The 16184-nt window shown below is 37.8% G+C and overlaps 1 protein-coding gene across 3 annotated transcripts in view; it reads left to right on the top strand.

Moving 5' to 3' along the window:
- Positions 1 to 16184, top strand: part of itpr2 (inositol 1,4,5-trisphosphate receptor, type 2) — a 136462-nt gene that overhangs the window by 72406 nt on the left and 47872 nt on the right. For all 3 annotated transcript variants that reach the window (XM_066705381.1, XM_066705382.1, XM_066705379.1), the window contains 8 exons: positions 9063 to 9186; positions 10178 to 10365; positions 10673 to 10856; positions 11242 to 11498; positions 12053 to 12253; positions 13294 to 13404; positions 13742 to 13837; positions 14086 to 14205. In XM_066705381.1, the coding sequence (XP_066561478.1) occupies positions 9063 to 9186; positions 10178 to 10365; positions 10673 to 10856; positions 11242 to 11498; positions 12053 to 12253; positions 13294 to 13404; positions 13742 to 13837; positions 14086 to 14205 (1281 nt within the window). The remainder of the gene's footprint in view (positions 1 to 9062; positions 9187 to 10177; positions 10366 to 10672; positions 10857 to 11241; positions 11499 to 12052; positions 12254 to 13293; positions 13405 to 13741; positions 13838 to 14085; positions 14206 to 16184) is intronic.

The raw sequence follows: 16184 nt of genomic DNA, 5'->3' as shown, positions 1-16184 counted from the left end.
CATTCAGTTTGGAGTTCAGGAGATTGTCTTGACCAGGACCACACCCCTCAATGCATTGAAGCAACTGCCATGTGATTGGTTGGTTAGATAATTGCATTAATGAGAAATTGAACAGGTGTTCCTAATAATCCTTTAGGTGAGTGTATATATATATATATTCATATACATATATTACATTCATTTGAATGTAATAAACATTTGTCTGTATATGTATCATGTGATTATACACACCTACAATCTAAACAAGTAACAGAAAGTTGAATATAAATTATTATAAGTTATTAATAGCCTATAGGCATAAATAGCATATCTATGCAAACAAACTATCTACATAAAAACAAGTATTTGGACAGAACTGCATTGATACAGACTTAACAAACATATAGTAATATGAATAAATCCATGGAATCTGGTTTACAGACATAACAGCACAACATATTATCAAGTAAACCACAAACCTGTGTACACTTGGACATAACTAATTCAGTTGCTCGTCTCTGCTTTATACCCTCTTCTGCACAAAGCAAGTTCCATACTATGCAACCAAGTTCTGTACAGTAACACCAAACTGAAAATAAATGCTTTAGATACCTGTATGTACCATGTATCTAATGTACATATATTAAGTGGTCTATTCATACATCTGTATCCACCATTTCATCCAATGGAAGTCCTGCAAACTGATCAAATCAGTTCAGTACATTGGTGGCTAGGTCCTGGCTGATGAATTAGGTAATCAAGTAAAATTGAACACTCTACTATATAAAATAAACTTTGTTTCATATAATTCCATCATTAGGACTGCTTCAAGGTGAAGTGTATAACTTTTGATTTTCAGTGATTGTACCTTTCAAAACTGTCAGGGAATTAAATACACTTATTTTAGAAAAGTAAAGAATGCACAACCTTTCAATACCACCATGGTTTTTAAAATTTAAAAGTGAAAACTGTACAATTGATAACCTTGCAGATGTAAAGTTTAAAAGTCTAAAAAAATCCTCAATGACGTGAAAGTCAGTCACAAAATAGGGTTATTAATAAAGTATTGATCTCAGACTATTTTCAGCAAACCCCAATGATTTCCCCCAGTCCAACATTCATACAAGTGTTCCAGAGTGTCTTGGTTGTTCCAATATTTATAGAATTTTATTTTTTATGTTTTAAAATGGAGAAGGTTCATATTGGGAACGCTGGGACTTATTTTTAGCTTAATTTTGAACTTCTACTAAAGTAATTTGGCAGCTTGGAGGCTTCATCAGAGCGATTTTAAGTAGATTTATAAGGATAAGAGTAGAGATTGTGTAAGGTTTCTCCCTAACAAAGATGAAACTGATTATTAATAATGATTAGGAAGTCCCAGGTAGTTTGTGGTTAGATTTCTTGTGAAACATAAAAGTATGCTGTGAAGGAAATCTGACATTATTGGACAAGGCAAATAATCATTCGCTTCTCCACTTCATTGACAAAATTTGAAGAAATTTCAGTTTTTTCACTATCGCTTTCAATAAGCAAGATCTGTGTCATCTTCAGACTGAGATAGACCTTTCCTGGTTTCCTTTCAGCAGTCCAGTCCAGTGTAATGTCCTTATGATGAATTTCAAAAGCCATGCTTTTTTGTGTGAAGGCCAGTGTGGCACTCTGTTGAGTGAATGGTGTCACAATGACAAAATCCGGGGACTCTTGGCAATGTGAAAATAACCCTCCTCACAGGCATGATGTTTACAAAGACTTATCACAAGGACAGTTGGAGGCTTCACCTGCAGCAGTAAGATTAATGCAATTACGTCCTTTCAGTGGAGAATCCTAGTCTGTAAAGCCTAAACCATCACAGCTGTATTGCTGTGAGTTCATTACAGTTTATTTATCATTTATCTATTGGGCATGTTCTGGAAAACATAGAAGGTCTTGACTTAGGTTGCCTGGAGTACAGTATTGCTTTATCCTTCATTTCAAAGCTGAAGATCTAAAGGCAAAGAAGCTTGTGATTTTGCCCTTAGCCACACAACAAATCTCAGACTTAACTGTGGCTTCAAGCCAGGAACATCCGCAATAGGATCTCAGGCTTTTGTATTTGGTGTATAGGCAGTGGTTATTGATAATGCTAAAATGTTATACCTCAGTCTTCCTTCCGATCAAACAGTGGGACTTTTTTAACTGCACATTTAAGTTAATCTGTTGACATTTTCTCTCTCAGCTGCAGTTTAGTTCTGTGGGGTGTGTAAGATATGTGGCTGTTGTCTCATAAACATCTGATGCATTTCAAAATTGTGACACTTCTGGAATTCTGTTATTAGACTATATGCCTACAAAATCCCTGACTTTGTGCAAGCAAAGGGTGGTCACACCAAATATTTATTTGATGTAGATTTTTCTTCTGTTCACTGACTTTGCATTTAGTTAATTTATAAATATAATCTATTAACGTCTATTTTTGAAAGCATTCTTACTTTACAGCATTTTTTCACACCTACCTAAAACTTTTGCACAGTACTGTACGTTCATATGTTAAACTTACATTGTCTTCTAGATTTCTGTCTCAGTGCCATTTTGAACATGCTTTTGATATCCATGTTTCTCTGTATTTCCTGATCAAAAGAAGAACAATCTGATCTTGGGAGTAGCCGATTTTGTTTATTGACTGATTTTTCAAAGAGAATTTTAATTGTATTTATTTTTGTTTAGAATGTTCAAGGCTTTTGACCTTACATTGCCTTTTTTTTAAACAACCTCTAAATCTCATTCCAGTTTGGCTGTACTCACACTTTGCAGCATCATTGCTTTAGCTGCAAGCATATATTTTACTGTCACGCAGCCACTAACCGTTAATCACAAGCCATGGTGTTGTGCCAGATTTGGATCAAGTGATGACTTTCCCAATGTTATCGTGTGAGATGATATCACTTAGGGAAGACTGAGTCCTCGTAGGAGTTTTTTTGCAGCTCTCTTGACTCCTGCTGTTATCTGCAAGGCTGCTTGTGTTTAGCTTTTTCTGAAAGTCAAACTTCCCCTCCTGTCACATTACTTGGGATGATGACAAATAAACCTGTAGTTTGTTAGTTTATGTATTTTAACATTTCCATAACATGATACCCTACAAGGTGTGTTATGAAATAAACAGTAATGCATTGTGAAAAGAAGGAAAAGAATAGGCATAAAACAAAAAAACATAAACGGGGAACACATTTCATGAATACCAGGGAAGATAGATTCTTGTAAGCAGTTTGTTTGTGAAACCTGATGTATAGCTTCACAGAAGGCTGCAGGATACTAATATTAGAAGCATCTAGTCTCCTTGTCCCCTGGTTTGTCCACATGATGTTTGGGATGGATGAGTTGCAACATTCCTTCTGCATGGGATTCATTTTCATGTCACGGCCTCAGCATGCTGACAGCACAGCTTCCTCTCTGGTGTTTTGGTCGAATAGGTATGTTTCAAGAACAGCTGCCAAAATGACTCTGCTTAAAAAAATAAAATAAAAATGCTCCCCACCCTCCTTTGTGAAGCTTGGCTTTAGGTAACCCCCATATAATGGCAGATCTCCAAGTTATTTATTTGCATTAGGTACTTTTTTTATCGGAAGAGATATGCATGCTTGGTTTCTTAACTGAATATGTAGATGTTGTGAAGTGTTTTGGGTGTCAGAGGGTGGAGGTATTGTTAGATGGGAGTTTTCATACAAGATAGTTTGAAGCATGCATGGATGAATTTGTGGTTTTGTATGACAATGCTGTGTTTGCAACATCTGAGAGTCCCATGTTAACAGTATTTAAGCTATATATTCAAGCCCTTGGAGGTGTAAGCTCTCTTGCATTCAAAATATTAGACCAAATATGATCTTAAGATCCTGCAATTTTTCTTGTATAAATACTGTATTATTTCTGCATTTTTCTTTTCTATCATTTTAAAACCTGTAATCACAATCTCTAATTTGTATTTTCAAGAGAGAAAGGGGTTCTATTTTAAGATAATGTGTAAGATCTTGTGCTGCACTAACTTTACCAGACTAGGTGCTGTCCCCCAGAAATAACAATGCCAATAAAAATGTGTGACACTTTCTCAATAACATATATATATATATATATATATATATGTATACAGTGCATCCAGAAAGTATTCACAGCGCTTCACTTTTTCCACATTTTGTTATGTTGCAGACTTATTCCAAAATGGATTAAATTCATTATTTTCCTCAAAATTCTATAAACAATACCCCATAATGACAACGTGAAAGAAGTTTGTTTGAAATCTTTGCAAATTTATTAAAAATAAAAAACAAAAAAAGCACATGTACATATACTCACCTAAAGGATTATTAGGAACACCATACTAATACTGTGTTTGACCCCCTTTCGCCTTCAGAACTGCCTTAATTCTACGTGGCATTGATTCAACAAGGTGCTGAAAGCATTCTTTAGAAATGTTGGCCCATATTGATAGGATAGCATCTTGCAGTTGATGGAGATTTGTGGGATGCACATCCAGGGCACGAAGCTCTTGTTCCACCACATCCCAAAGATGCTCTATTGGGTTGAGATCTGGTGACTGTGGGGGCCAGTTTAGTACAGTGAACTCATTGTCATGTTCAAGAAACCAATTTGAAATGATTCGACCTTTGTGACATGGTGCATTATCCTGCTGGAAGTAGCCATCAGAGGATGGGTACATGGTGGTCATAAAGGGATGGACATGGTCAGAAACAATGCTCAGGTAGGCCGTGGCATTTAAACGATGCCCAATTGGCACTAAGGGGCCTAAAGTGTGCCAAGAAAACATCCCCCACACCATTACACCACCACCACCAGCCTGCACAGTGGTAACAAGGCATGATGGATCCATGTTCTCATTCTGTTTACGCCAAATTCTGACTCTACCATCTGAATGTCTCAACAGAAATCGAGACTCATCAGACCAGGCAACATTTTTCCAGTTTTCAACTGTCCAATTTTGGTGAGCTTGTGCAAATTGTAGCCTCTTTTTCCTATTTGTAGTGGAGATGAGTGGTACCCGGTGGGGTTTTCTGCTGTTGTAGCCCATCCGCCTCAAGGTTGTACGTGTTGTGGCTTCACAAATGCTTTGCTGCATACCTCGGTTGTAACGAGTGTTTATTTCAGTCAAAGTTGCTCTTCTATCAGCTTGAATCAGTCGGCCCATTCTCTTTTGACCTCTAGCATCAACAAGGCATTTTCGCACACAGGACTGCCGCATACTGGATGTTTTTCCCTTCTCACACCATTCTTTGTAAACCCTAGAAATGGTTGTGTGTCAAAATCCCAGTAACTGAGCACATTGTGAAATACTCAGACCGGCCCGTCTGGCACCAACAACCATGCCACGCTCAAAATTGCTTAAATCACCTTTCTTTCCCATTCAGACATTCAGTTTGGAGTTCAGGAGATTGTTTTGACCAGGACCACACCCCTCAATGCATTGAAGCAACTGCCATGTGATTGGTTGGTTAGATAATTGCATTAATGAGAAATTGAACAGGTGTTCCTAATAATCCTTTAGGTGAGTGTAAGTATTCACAGCCTTTGCCATGACACTCAAAATTGAGCTCAGGTGCATCCTGTTTCCACTGATCATCCTTGAGATGTTTCTACAACTTGATTGGAGTCCACCTGTGGTAAATTCAGTTGATTGGACATGATTTGGAAAGGCACACACCTGTCTATATAAGGTCCCACAGTTAACAGTGCATGTCAGAGCACAAACCAAGCCATGAAGTCCAAGGAATTGCCTGTAGACCTCCGAGACAGGATTGTATCGAGGCACAGATCTGGGGAAGGGTACAGAGAGTTTTCTGCAGCATTGAAGGTCCCAATGAGCATAGTGAACTCATCATCCATAAATGGAATAAGTTTGGAACCACCAGGACTCTTTCTAGAGCTGGCCGCCCGGCCAAACAGAGTGATCGGGGGAGAAGGGCCTTAGTCAGGGAGGTGACCAAGAACCCGATGGTCACTCTGACAGAGCTCTAGCTTGTCTCTGTGGAGAGAGGAGAACCTTCCAAAAGAAAAACCATCTCTGCAGCACTCCGCCTGTATGGTAGAGTGGCCAGACGGAAGTCACTCCTCCATAAAAGGCACATGACAGTTTGCCAAAAGACACCTGAAGGACTCTCAGACCATGAGAAACAAAATTCTCTGGTCTGATGAAACAAAGATTGAACTCCTGTCTGGAGGAAACCAGGCACCGCTCATCATCTGGCCAATACCATTCCTACAATGAAGCATGGTGGTGGCAACATCATGCTGTGGGGATGTTTTTCAGTGGCAGGAACTGGGAGACTAGTCAGGATCGAGGGAAAGATGAATGCAGCAATGTACAGAGACATCCTTGATGAAAACCTGCTCCAGATCGCTCTGGACCTCAGACTGGGGCGAAGGTTCATCTTCCAACAGGACAACGACCCTAAGCACACAGCCAAGATAACAAAGGATTGGCTACAGGATAACTCTGTGAATGTCCTTGAGTGGCCCAACCAGAGCCCAGACTTGAACCCGATTGAACATCTCTGGAGAGATCTGAAATGGCTGTACACCAAAGCTCCCCATCCAACCTGATGGAGCTTGAGAGGTCCTGCAAAGAAGAATGGGAGAAACTGCCCAAAAATAGGTGTGCTAAGCTTGTAGCATCATACTCAAAAAGACTTGAGGCTGTAATTGGTGCCAAAGGTGCTTCAACAAAATATTGAGGAAAGGCTGTGAATACTTATGTACATGTTTTTTTTTTTTTTTTTTTTTTTTAATAAATTTGCAAAGATTTCAAACAAACTTCTTTCACATTGTCATTATGGGGTATTGTTTGTAGAATTTTGAGTAAAATAATGAATTTAATCAATTTTGGAATAAGGCTGTAACATAACAAAATGTGGAAAAAGTGAAGCACTGTGAATACTTTCCGGATGCACTGTATATATGCTCACATTAAGCCACATTAGAAACACGAAAAAGCATTTGTTTCGGCTGTACATTCATGCTGCATCAGAAACTTGAGTTTCACCAATACAGGTGATGTAGATTTATCATCAGTTACATTTTACCACATGTATTCACATGGACAATGGACATTGCTGGTAAATTGGATTAAACTAAGAACAGCAAATGCTGTTTAGTTTGTTTATTTTTTTCCCCCATCAAATTATTCTGTTTACCTAATGGATATATTACCAGTATTGTTTTATTTAACATAATTGTCATTACTTAGACAACTGTTATTTATTTACAATCTGTAAAATGCTAGTCATGACACAGGAAAAATAATCACAAGAACAGGAGAACCTTTTAATAGCTCTCTTGACAGACTGTGTACTGCCATTGGTATCAGAATCTTTTTGAAAGAGTTAAAAGAAAAATATAAAACTTGCCTTGTACTTGTGCACCTCTTTTTAAGTTACTATGTTTTAAGTTATTGTCTGGCAGGAATTTTGTCACTATAAAGTGAATGGACTGTTTTATATTCAAAGGCTGGTTACAGTCTAGAAATCTAGAAATCTGTGCTTTCAAATGCTGTTACTTATCATATGATGGATGGAAAAGGGTTAATGGTTCTTTCTAGTCATTCTTGTTTGATCAGATTTGCTTTGTATTTATTTTCTAAAGATATGAACACATATACACTAATTTCATCACTATCCTTACTATCGTAATATTTTGAGGTCATCCAGGTATGGATTTCGAGCAATACCTGAACCTTTCAACTGTATTTCTTCAAAATACCTTAAACCATGCCTTCTGTAGCTAAGATTGACATCATGTATGCATTAGGAGTTCCCTTGTAAACTTTAAACTTCAAGCATTGCAGGATATTAAATGATAAAATAGCTTGGGGTAAGCAGACTTGCTCCTTTTTGCTGATTGCTGTATCCTGAATGTTTTTTTATTCACTGACTGTAATCGTGGGTTTCCAAAGGCTATTTAAAACTCAGACATTTTATTTTAATTATATTTTTATTCGGGTTTGGTGGAGTTGAGGGGAGTCAGTGGGGTGGGGGGGTGTATGTATGTTGACCCTACCAGTTCAGTCAAAGCTGTATGTATCATCCACCAAGTGCCACAAAAAAAGTTGTGTCAAGAGAAACGTATACGTTAAACGTATAGGGAAAATTATTGTTCACAAAGTAAAACACCAACAACAAAAAATATGATTCACTAAAGGCAATGCATTGCTGAGAGGCTTTTGTTCTTAAAGGTTTTTTTTTTTTTACTCGAGAAATTAGTTTAAACTTGAAATTTAATTTTAACGTAAAAACACCAATTGTTTCTCTAAAAGCCGGACACAATGGGCAGAGAGAGAGAGTCTTGTATTCGGACGATCAAGGTAGGATGCCAGTCCTCCTTCTTTATGGTTAGCTCTCTCCCCCCAGGGAGGGAGTGAGATAAAATAGACGGAGCACAACTGCTGCTGATGTCACAGTCGCCTCGGTGCTCATTGCCTGTAGCCGTGAGTCTGCAGCCTGTTTGCGAGGGAGCGGACAACACGGCTGCAGTACATGAGCACCTAATTAGCGAGCGTCAGCAGCAGCCATGCCATGACAGACAGCGTCCTGTCACAGTTTCCTATTTGAAATGCATATTTTTAATTTAAAAAATCTATATTTTCTATTGATGTGATTCAGCTTCTATTCGCGGCCACAATGCATACAGCAACCACAATCTTTTAGTTTATTTTAAAAATAAATTGTATTGTAAAGTACTGGATTCCAACACCTGCCTTTTATATTCAAACAAGGTTGACACTGTATAAAAGGGTTGTCTGTGCATACTCTGTATGTTCCAAATGTAGCTGCCTGAAATACATGTAAGAAACTGTTGTTTTAAGAAATGCTCTTAAGGTTTAACTATTTTCTTTTATCCTGGATGTTGGAATGGTGATGTAGAAATCTGTTGTACAGTCTTTTAAATTAATTTTACAGTCCTTACTTGTTTGAACTGCACTGACTGTTATGTTGCTTCTGAAGCACTGTGAAACTACTAATTCCCTAGCATCCTAGGTCAACCAGACCAGTACTTTATAATGATTAATTGTTCGCTTCTCTTGTTTCTTTTTCTATTTTTTAAAGGGCACCGTATTGAGGAAAATTCTTCTCACTCGGTACTTTGGCAGTCCACGCATTCATTCAAAAGTAGATTTTGGTAGTGGCAGCAGCAGCTCTTCTGGAAACTACTCGAAAACATCTTCAGGAGGTAAGTACCGATTAATTTAAAATGCTAATTCAGTCAACAGATTCATATGCGCCACAAAATGTACTTATTTATGCAGATTTTCCTTAACCAGGGGTTCTCCAACTGTGATCTGAGAGCTCCCTTCACGTGGTAATTGGAAAGGTTGCATTAATAAAGGGAAGAGAGCAGCAGCGGGGTTTCAAGACCACATTGGAATTCCAAAATTTAAGACCTTTGCAACTCGGGATTATAGTAGCCGGGGGAGAATGGGTTTAAATATAATTTTGAGTAGGGATGTTTCAGCTGTATGGCTTAGCAGTTATGTGGGTGTCTAAAATGTATCCTGCACTTGTGAGTTCTCATGCATCTGTGCTCCTGTGCACTTAACATGGGTACTTTGCAAATGAATAGCTGGAGATGCAAAACCAACTGTGCTTGTGCCTCTGTGTTGCAACTTTGACTGAAATTGGACTTCCCTTAAGGTTTGGGTTATATTTCAATTGATTAACTAAGATACATGATTTGAGTGTTGCTTTCAATGTTGATGTTGGCAAGGGGGGTTAGGCCTAACCTTAGAGTTCTGATAGTGTTTAGGGTATGTTTCTGCTTGGTTGCAGGTACTTGTGAATTAGGCATAGCTTCATATATTGGTGTTAGCAGGGGTTAAGACAAGGAATAGATTTCCATTTTCTTTGGAGCACCCAGGCATTTCAGTACAGGGAAAATCGAACAATGGCATGACCAATGAGCAGCACAAACAGCCATCCCTCCATTTTCAATTACCACTTCAGCCAGTACAGCGGCCACAGTCAGTAAAAACATGTTTTGAACACATGTAATCAACACGTATGTGCTGACTTGAAGCACACCCCACAAAAAGCTAATGGTGTATTGATTTTTCTGGTCCGAGCATGATTAGTGTGTGGGAAATTTGGGACACGTTTTCAGGGTTCAGTGATGCAGATTTTTGGTTTTGTTTGTTCATGTTATTGTTGGTTTGTTTTTCCTGGAGGTGGATCATCAGCACAAGATATAGACAAAGGGGCAACCTGTCTGACCGATATTCAGTGCCTGTTAGACAGCGTTGGGGCTTCTGAGCTGGTCATAGACCTCATCGTCAGCACCAAAAATGACCGCATCTTCCAAGAGAGCATTTTACTGGGGATTGCGTTACTGAAAGGAGGAAACACACAAATACAGGTACAGTGTTTCATTTATACATAAATACATAGATGATAGATTCCGTTAAAACAAAAATGATACGGATGTATACACTTAAATTATTATATATTTTTTAAATTAAAACCCCTGCATGACAGATTGTCTCAGTGTTTAAAAGTTTGCACAATCGAAATGAGTCACCTAGCATATGCAAATTAAAGTTAGCAGTTTTAATCCCACCCCCCCACCCCCCTATTATAATGATCTTATTATCAGTACAGCTCTCTAAAATGAATATGCCCACGCTATGCATGTGGTCCTGATGAAGGTGTGCTTGTTTTCCTAGAATTCGTTTTACCATCAGCTTCACGAACAGAAAAAGTCTGAGAAATTCTTCAAAGTGTTTTACGATCGCATGAAGCTGGCGCAGCAGGAGATCCGATCCACAGTTTCGGTGAATACCTATGATCTGAGCTGCAAGAAGAAAGACGATGACGGGGATGTGACCGCAACCAGGCAAAAGAAAAATGGTACTTTCCCTAATGCACTGTGTGCATCGAATAACAGACCATGAAAGGAGAGTCATCTGTACATCCCCCTATCTGTAAACATGCTCATTGAATAACTTTTTCATTGCGTTGAGACTTTGCTTTCTCTGGACAGTGGCCCAAAGCCCTTTACCTTACACTTAAACCCCTACTCTTGAGGAGAGTCTCCCTTCCCTCTGTGGAAGAACTTTTCAGGGAACTCTTAAATTCAATAATTATAAATCTGTTTAGTTCTACCTGCAATAATGAGTTTGTCTCAGTCCTTGGAGAACACGGTAAACATTACAGTATCATACTACAGTAACAACAGAAACTAAGTATTGCATTTTAAGTAAGCATTCTGCCAATGCTGTCTATTATTCCACAGAAAAGGATTCTGTCCTTCATCTCAAGGATGAGATGAAGGGCCAGTTAAAAGAGGCCACTTCAGCCACATCCAAGGCATACTGTTTGTTCCGCAAGGAGATCGATCCTGACATCGATCTGATTGGCCAGGGCAGTGATGGGGGTGTGTCTGAGGATACATCAGATGAGGAGACGCTCATCAGCCCAGCGATTGCCATCATGGAACCCATTTTGCGCTTCCTGCAGCTGCTGTGTGAAAACCACAACAGAGACCTACAGGTGAGAGTGCTGCCAAGTGCAAAAGAACAGATATGACTTTCATAATTATAATAAAAAAAAAAAACAGGATAGTTTTGAGAAAAACATAATTCCCCACACCAATTTAAAAATTGTAATCAAAGCAGGATAACACTCTTTTACCCCTTGTTTTAGGTACCATGGTACTTAAATAAACCGCTAGATCCATTCCCGTTTTTTGATGGGTCAGATTCTGTTTTTGCAACTGCATATGAGCAAACTTTTGACAAAGAAAGAATTGATTTAATGTGGGTTTTTTCAAACAAAACAAAATAAATCTATGAAATGTCTTCCAGTTTATTGGCTTTGAGTCTCTTTTAAGTAGGTTCCCATTGGACTGTTTGCAGACCTTGAAGAGACCTTGAACTTAACTAACAATAACAATAACCAAAACTACTCATTCCCCAGAGACTTCTGTTACTTCTGTTACTCCTACGTTGTCTAAATTATTTTTGTTGAAGAATAAAAACAATGAGTTAAAAAGAAAAGATTTGTGTTTGATTTTTGTTTTGGTCTTTTTCCCCCGATGAAAACAGAATTTCCTGAGAAACCAGAACAATAAGACCAACTATAACCTGGTGTGCGAGACCCTGCAATTCCTGGACTGCATCTGTGGGAGCACCACTGGTGGCCTAGGTTTGCTTGGCCTCTACATCAATGAAAGAAATGTAGACCTTGTGAAGCAGACTCTGGAGACCATCACAGAGTACTGCCAGGGACCCTGCCATGAGAACCAGGTGCTGCACAAATCCTCTCAGACACTGACCCCTGTAGTACTCATCATGGCTAATGCAGCTTCATAGGGGGAACATTAATAGTGACCAATGTATTTTATTTATTAATGTATGCATGCATGCGTGAATAGAATTGTTAATCCCTTTAGAAAACAATATTTTAACACAGATGTAATTGTGATCAAGTTGTTGAGTAAGGACTTGTAAATATAATAAGTATTCACCTGTACCATTGTAAAGATTACAAAACACACACACACACACAAATATAAACACATTTTAAGGGGGAATCATATACTGGGCAAGACATTGCATATAGCTGTGCTGATGTTTTTAGTTTTCATAGCTCAGTAGACTTAGGACAGATCAAGGTTTTTGCAGCATTAGAGCTGGGAGTTCTATTTGAGTTCTTTCCTTATATATCTTTCTGGTTACACTTTACAATAGGTCTCACACATTATAGATTTTTAACATAGTATGTACTCATTAACTACATGTTAGTTACTCATAAGAACAGTGTAATTATGCATTTGTTAACATGTACTTAATGTGTAAAAAGTGGGCCATGCCCGGCAGGGGCTTAGCTTTCATTTCAGAACTGGGGGGTACACTGTCAATATTGTGGGGGGATGTGTCCCCTACGCCTATGGAGCCAGGTATACAGTGTTGAGGGGGACAGCTTCTCTGAACATGTTTCTCCCAAACCTACGCCTATGATTCCTGGTATAGCTCCAAAGGCATCTTTACCAGACAAATCTGTACTGATATATACCGTTAATAATTTTAAAATAAATTAAGTACATGTTAACAAATTCATAATTACACTGTTATTATGAGTAACTAGCATGTAGTTACTGAGTACCTACTATGTTAATAAACTGTAATTTGTGAGACCTATTGTAAAGTGTTACCATATGTTTGCAATAATCTAGCAAATTAGCAGATTTAAAATTTTAGTTTTCAGTATTTTTAAACTGTTGCAATGAAGAAAACCCATTTGGAGGGATTATACCCATTTCCTTTTTTTTTCTCCTTTATTGCAGACCTGTATTGCGAAACATGAATCTAATGGAATTGACATTATAATAGCACTTATTGTAAATCCCATCAATCCTCTTGGAAAGTATCGCATAGACCTTGTGCTTGAACTGAAGGTACTTGTATTTCATCATTGTCGGTCCCTTGCATGATTGAGAACCTGCCATTAAAACACTGCTAAAGAGCACAAACATTATTTTTTGTTAAACTTCACTATTTACAATATCATTTCAGTGACTTATTTTTTTTATTTGGATGCCTCTTTTCTGAAAAATACTGACTAAAGAGCTTGATTTAAATAAATATTACAAGTTTTCCTCTTGTTTCTGGAAAGTGATCTGCAAACAAAAGACGAAATGGAAGACACATGGATTTTATGTTTTGTGAAAGGTTGGGTCTGTGTGAAAGGCATGTGACAGAGATGGATCTGTATTGTTTGCTCTGTTTCTTTAGAACAATGCTTCCAAGCTACTACTTGCCATAATGGAAAGCCGACATGACAGCGAAAATGCTGAAAAGATCCTGTACAAAATGAGACCAAATGAACTGGTAAGAACAAGTATTTCACTAGTAGTCAAATTAGCTATGGTATTAAATTGCTGTAGTAAATTGTTGATGTACCACAACTTACAGCTTGACTTAAAATGAACAACCTTAACACAGAGTTAAAATTAACAAAAATACAACGTCCCCGCCCCCCCTTTTTTAAATTAAGAATTTCCTTCACGTCTGCAAACAAAAAAAAAAGGGAGATGTCTTAATGCTTGGTTCTGTAATGTGTTCCCCTGTGTGTTCAGGTGGGCGTTATGAAAGATGCCTATATCCAAGGCCTAGAAAACGAGAATGAAGAGGACAGTTGGGGGGACCAGATTTTGCCAAAGGATGTTGGCCATAATATGTATATTCTGGCCCATCAGGTACGCTTGCTGTTTATGACCATTCATTCCCTTGCTGCCTTCAAGCCGTCAGTTATTTTGTGGCGTTTCTGTAATATATAAATTTATAGCTGTGAAGTTTGCTTCCATTTTGATGGTACACTGTTCCTCATTTGAAAAGTCAGTGCTGTTAATTTACATTTTGGCAAAAAGGGAAAGGCTCACTTCAGCTGTGGCTTTTTCTTTTGGTGCTTGCCCAAGAATTCATACATGTATATATAAAAAAAAAAAAAAAAAAAAAGAAACACACATAATGAGACCTGGAGAACCTGGATACATTGGACTGAAGTAGCTATTTAGTGAAAAAACAAATTGTAGTAAAATCTGCCTAAAGTTTTATATATTAAAAATGTATTTATTTCATACCGGCACCATAGGCAAAATACATGGATTAATGTGTCCTGCTTGAAGAGCACTTCAACACATATAGTCTGTGATTTCTGCTGTTGTGTACATATGACTGTCATCTGTATTTGTGCTGGTTTGTTTGTTTGTTTGTTTTTCCATTTATGTAGAAATGCTACGTCTTGCAAGTTTCAGGTTCTTCTTTTTTTTTCTTCTCATTTCAACCATGGTGTCAGACATTTATTTTTGTCTTCCCAGACTTGAAAGTTTTGAAGCGGCCACTCTCGGGCTGCTGCGGTTTTTCTCTTCTTTTTTTTTCTCTTTATTTTGCCCAGTACTGTTTCCCCCCCTTTCTGTGGTTTGGTTTACCAGCAGTACTTGACATTCTCGTAAGCCTGTGCTCTGCCGTGCATAGAAAGAAACGTCTGTGGTAAAAAAAAGGTCAAATACAGAACAACGTAAAAAAAAAGTGTTTTTCACTACTATGGCCATGTGAATCAGGAGCCCCCATTTTTATTACTAGGCACTGTCTAGAGAAGTGTAAGGATGTCCGAAGACAGGCCCATTTTTTTTTTTTACATTCTTCTCTAAGATCTGAGATTGTTCCCCTAAAATGGTGAAAAATTATTAATATATACAAATTTTCACCATGAAACATGTTTCGTCACTTTTAAAAGTTATTACAAGAAGGGTGCAGGTGTACTCAGACTGAAGTCAGGTTTGATCGAGAATTTTTAACCAAGAAGCCCAAAGTGCTTTTTAAGAGGCTACCAAATGCATGTTATACTGCTAATTAATTCTTCTTGTACTGGGGATTTCTGCAAAAATTCTGTATTTTTCACAGTTAGAATTTATAGAATTTACCTAGGTATTGAGCTAATTAAAGCAGAAATAATTGTAATATGTGAGAGAATATATATCAAGTCATCTGCTAAAATGGAAGTCTTATATAGAATAAATATCAACTCACTTGAAACACAGAAACATCTCTTTTCCCAAAGTGGGGTTTCTGCGTGCAAACTCATACTCTTAAAATATGTGAAAAATGGTACTCTGGTTATTATTTGGTTAACAGGAAATACATTTGGTGACATCAAAAACTTGCCTCAGCTTTCAGTTTCTAGGTATGTTTCCTGAAGAAGACGTTTCACGGTACCTCATTCTCTCAAGAATCTAGTATTGATGAAACCTTTCAACGTGAACATGCATAAGAATATTTCCAACTTGTTCATTACTTTACTAATCCAGTTTTGAAAATGGTTGAGAGTTTTCACAGCATCAATGTAGGTGTCAATGACTTTTGAATCTTTAACTATAGTATTTATGTGGTTCTTGATTAAATCCCCATGCAGATATTAACAGAATTGAGAACATGAGGGATTCTACTGACAAAAAGTTCTTGCAAAATGATTCAGCCAAATAGATGATAAAGAAGATTATTTTGCTGTTTACATCTAACACACCCACATGCTGTTTGTTTGCTGTAGCTGGCATATGTCTGAGCACATGTTTGTCACACCACTGGCTTAAGTATTTCCTGTTCAACACACATTTTATGTAATCAGTTTTGTTTTTTATTGTATCCGTCCATGAAACAAAATGTATTTTTCCCAATT

Source organism: Amia ocellicauda, chromosome 5, assembly GCF_036373705.1.
Source record: "Amia ocellicauda isolate fAmiCal2 chromosome 5, fAmiCal2.hap1, whole genome shotgun sequence".
Lineage (NCBI taxonomy): Eukaryota > Metazoa > Chordata > Actinopteri > Amiiformes > Amiidae > Amia > Amia ocellicauda.
The sequence above is the reverse complement of the archived record's forward strand: the minus strand, read 5'-3'. Positions and strand labels throughout refer to the sequence as shown.